We start from the raw sequence: 3,758 nt of genomic DNA, 5'->3' as shown, positions 1-3,758 counted from the left end.
GTGGGGATAGCATATTCCTATTCCATGTAGAAATAAAATTGGAAGTTACAGTATGTTTTACAAGAGTATTTATGCGGCAAATAATTCTTTTCCGAAAGTTTAGATAAACGGGATTTATTTTCCTAGATTGAAGGGATATATATAGTATTGAGGGATTGCAAGATTTCTACTTGAATAAAGTATTATTTTAGACTCTTCCCTAGGTAACTAAAGGCTAGTCCACTAATGGACTTCCACGTGCCCAGATTGTAAAAATTATTGCTCGACCCAATTTCTTCAAATAAACGAATAAATAAAAATTAGATTTTCGAATTCTAAATTAAGAGTCCTTATATATTAGAATAACTAAAGGTTAGTCCACTAATGGACTTCCACGTGCCCACAAGATCGTTCACTGAAAAAAGAATCCCACAAGATCTTTCACTAAAAAAAGAATCCCACATGCACCAAAATTCTATATGAAAGAGAGGATTCATCTTCAATTTCTAAACTTTCTTCGTTACAAATAAAACCGTCATATTTTCCTTCCCCTTCCCCCTCTTCTAACCCCATACGGACTCAGCCGTCTCCTCTCTCCCTCCCGGCTCTTTCCTTAAACTGAATAGAGTACAGAGCAGACTAATTCCCCTCAATTGAGTCTCGCAGGATGCAGAACAATATCCCCCATCCTCTCCACCCCCCGGCTCCTCCCCTGGGCCCAGCACCGGCCCCTGTCGCCGGCGCCGGTGCTGGCCACGGCGGCCACCAGGCGTGCGCGGCGTGCAAGCACCAGCGGAAGAAGTGCACCGGGAACTGCGAGATGGCCTCCTACTTCCCGGCTAACAGGTCGAGGGAGTTTGGCCTGGTGCACAGGGTCTTCGGGGTCAGCAACGTCACCAAGATGCTGAAGGCCGTCGACAGCATCCCCGAACGGGAGCGCGCTGCCGAGACCTTGACGTGGGAAGCGGAGTGGAGAATCGTCGACCCCTCTGAGGGCTGCTACAACGAGGTCATACAACTCAAGTATGAGAACGCCATGCTCCGCGACGTGATCAGAAGTTGCGGCCGCTGCAGCCATCTGGCCCTACCGCCGCCTTACCATTCGCCTGTTCCGCAGCCGGAGCGGCATCGGGCGAACGGCAACAATCCCAATAACGGCGGCGGTAACTTCATCCATAACCATGAGGACATCATCATCAACAACAACAACAACGGCAACATCGGAGGAGGCGTGGGCGTCGCCGCAATGGTACATCAGCAGATGATCAACTATCCTGTCTACAATGGAGATTTGATCAATGGTTATCATCATCCGCATCCTCTCATGTATATGCCGGAGATGGACGAAAGAGACATTGCTCGCGGCGCACTCTATCTTCCGAACCACATTAGATGAACGTAGAATGATGTAGAAAAATATATACCGATCATATATAAAAGGTATTTCGTTACCTATTCTTCTTGTAAAAGGTTCTTAAATTCTAGTTTCATTGAATTGTTGTTTGTCGCTGGCTTCTTCTTTTTCATCCTGTTTTTTTTCTTTTCTTTTAATTGTAGATCACAATTGGGAGAGGTTAGCAAAGAGGTCTCTTGCTAGGAGAGGAGTTCCAACACACACAAAAGTTGCAGCATATTCTATTAATTTTCCACCTGCTAACTATTATTGTTGTTGTTTATTTTAGGTTTGTTACTGCTCTTTTTGTATAACTATGAGCATTAATTGGATGTGGAACATTGTTATGGAGTTCTATGATTAAACTCGACTTAGTGCTGAGGATTAATTTGAGACAGAATTTTGTTTGCCAAGTTCTCTATAGTCACAGTTGGAAAACTGTTTATTAGCACAGATGGAAAAGCTCAGAAGCTTAAAGAGGTAAATGTTCTAACATAATCTGTTATAGTGTCCCGATATTATGTTTGAATTATTTTCTTCTGCTTTTGAATCTTGGAACACTTTACCATGCAGAGGACTTCATAACATTAGATTATGTATGTACCATGTAATTGCTATATAATGTGGGGATGTAGGTTACCATTGCCTACCTTAAGCATACTGGCTGCATACCTTGAATATGTTTTTTCGAAAAAAATGAACTTCTTCTCACTGAAAACTTTCATGATAATTGTTTACTTGATCGTGTCGGCTATGTACTCTAACCTACACTAAGCAGTTAACATTCGAAAAAAATAGGATGAACGAGAGCCAATTTAGTGATAGTTCTTGTTTTCTTACCCAGAGGTGGATAGCAGACAAAAGCGCGCGCAGAGAGATGGAGAAAGAGCTATTTTTGTACTTACAAGAAGTTCAATACACTTTTGATTACATATCTGTCAATCTTGTTATCTCTTAACAGACTATATGGTTGTTTTGTGATTTAACATTAATTGTTGAGTAATTGGAGTTGCATGGAACTGAAATTACAACAGCTCAGTAACTCTAGCGATCCTTCATTGTTAACAATTTTCAATGCCTTTACTGCCTCCAATTCTTGCAACTTGATGTCTGATTATTTGAGATACTTCTTGAAGCTGAAGACATATTTTTGAGTATGCATTGACCGTGAGAAACAGAAAAGGTACACTTGCACTAGCTGGACTTGCAAGCAATCCATGCAGCTAGCCATACATGCATGATAAAATATGTTACTTGTAGATCTTGATCCTATTTATGTTTTTTTACTTTGTCTAACTCCTTAAATCTCATAAGTGCAAGCTTCAGCGAACTGTAGGAGAGCGCACATAGTTTACCATAATCTAAAATATCTATCTTTTGAAACATTACCCCAAACTAGGGAGATGTTTGACACCACAAGCCGCAATAACTTTTTTGCTATGAGATCAGATGTGACCATAGTCTCTGTTTTTTTTTTTGATGTGACCATAGTCACCATACATAATAATTTTATGAACATTGCCCTGAAGTCCTCATATAAGATGCACATCCAAAAGAGAACAACATTGTATTTTTTCCCTTCTTTTTTTTAAAAAAAGGGGAGGAGAAACTCCCACTTCATGTAAGAAAACCACATTGGAGAATTAAAAGGAAAGGGCATGCACTCACAAGAAGCACATCGTAGATGTGAAATTAGATATTTACAGTGAGGATGAAAATGCTCACCATCCCATACATTGTCCGTGAAATCTTCGGAATTCTATACGAAAATGAAACTCACATTAAACAGTTATTGACAACTTTCATAAATAGAACTATGAGGACATGTAAAGCCCATCCTAATGCTTTCTATAGGTGAATAGTTAGTACATTATAACATTCATAGATGATTATTCAACGATGTAAGTGTTCATCATGCAGGACTAGTTCAGGTATGGATAATGATGTGCACATATTTCACCTCAATGAAGTATTTCAACATATTTCATTCTTTCCATTTCTAAGATTCTGGATTGCACTAGCACCATTATCCAAGTTAAAATTTAATCTGTGTCAGAGACTGGAAGAAACGAGGATTAAGAAGAGCATTTTCCATAGAATGTCACATGCAATCTTCATTCAAGTGATTCAAGATATAAGGTTATTTGCAAACTTAAGCATGTAAAATCTATTGCTGCTACAGTGCACATAATATTAGCCATTCCACATGCTTACGTATCATAATGATGCTGCTTGCAATCTTAGAAGCATCAAAAGTAAGCAGGAGAAAAAGAGAAGGAGCAATGGCATCCACACCGCAATTATAAGTTGTCCTCAACCGAAAACATCCTTGGCAACATTCCTTAGTGCTGCATCTGCAATGACCTTATACATTCTTTCGGTGAGA

The 3,758-nt window shown here is 39.8% G+C and overlaps 1 protein-coding gene across 1 annotated transcript; it reads left to right on the top strand.

Annotated features, from left to right (window-relative positions):
• Positions 1-517: 517 nt before the first annotated feature.
• LOC103701721 (LOB domain-containing protein 2-like) lies at positions 518-1,765 on the top strand. The gene is made up of 2 exons (XM_017844395.2): positions 518-1,419; positions 1,537-1,765. The coding sequence occupies exon 1, from the start codon at positions 647-649 to the stop codon at positions 1,373-1,375; it is 729 nt and encodes a 242-aa protein (XP_017699884.2). The 5' UTR covers positions 518-646; the 3' UTR covers positions 1,376-1,419; positions 1,537-1,765.
• The last annotated feature ends 1,993 nt before the right edge of the window (positions 1,766-3,758 follow it).

The sequence above is a fragment of the Phoenix dactylifera genome, chromosome 9 (genome assembly GCF_009389715.1).
Source record: "Phoenix dactylifera cultivar Barhee BC4 chromosome 9, palm_55x_up_171113_PBpolish2nd_filt_p, whole genome shotgun sequence".
NCBI lineage: Eukaryota > Viridiplantae > Streptophyta > Magnoliopsida > Arecales > Arecaceae > Phoenix > Phoenix dactylifera.
The sequence above is the reverse complement of the archived record's forward strand: the minus strand, read 5'-3'. Positions and strand labels throughout refer to the sequence as shown.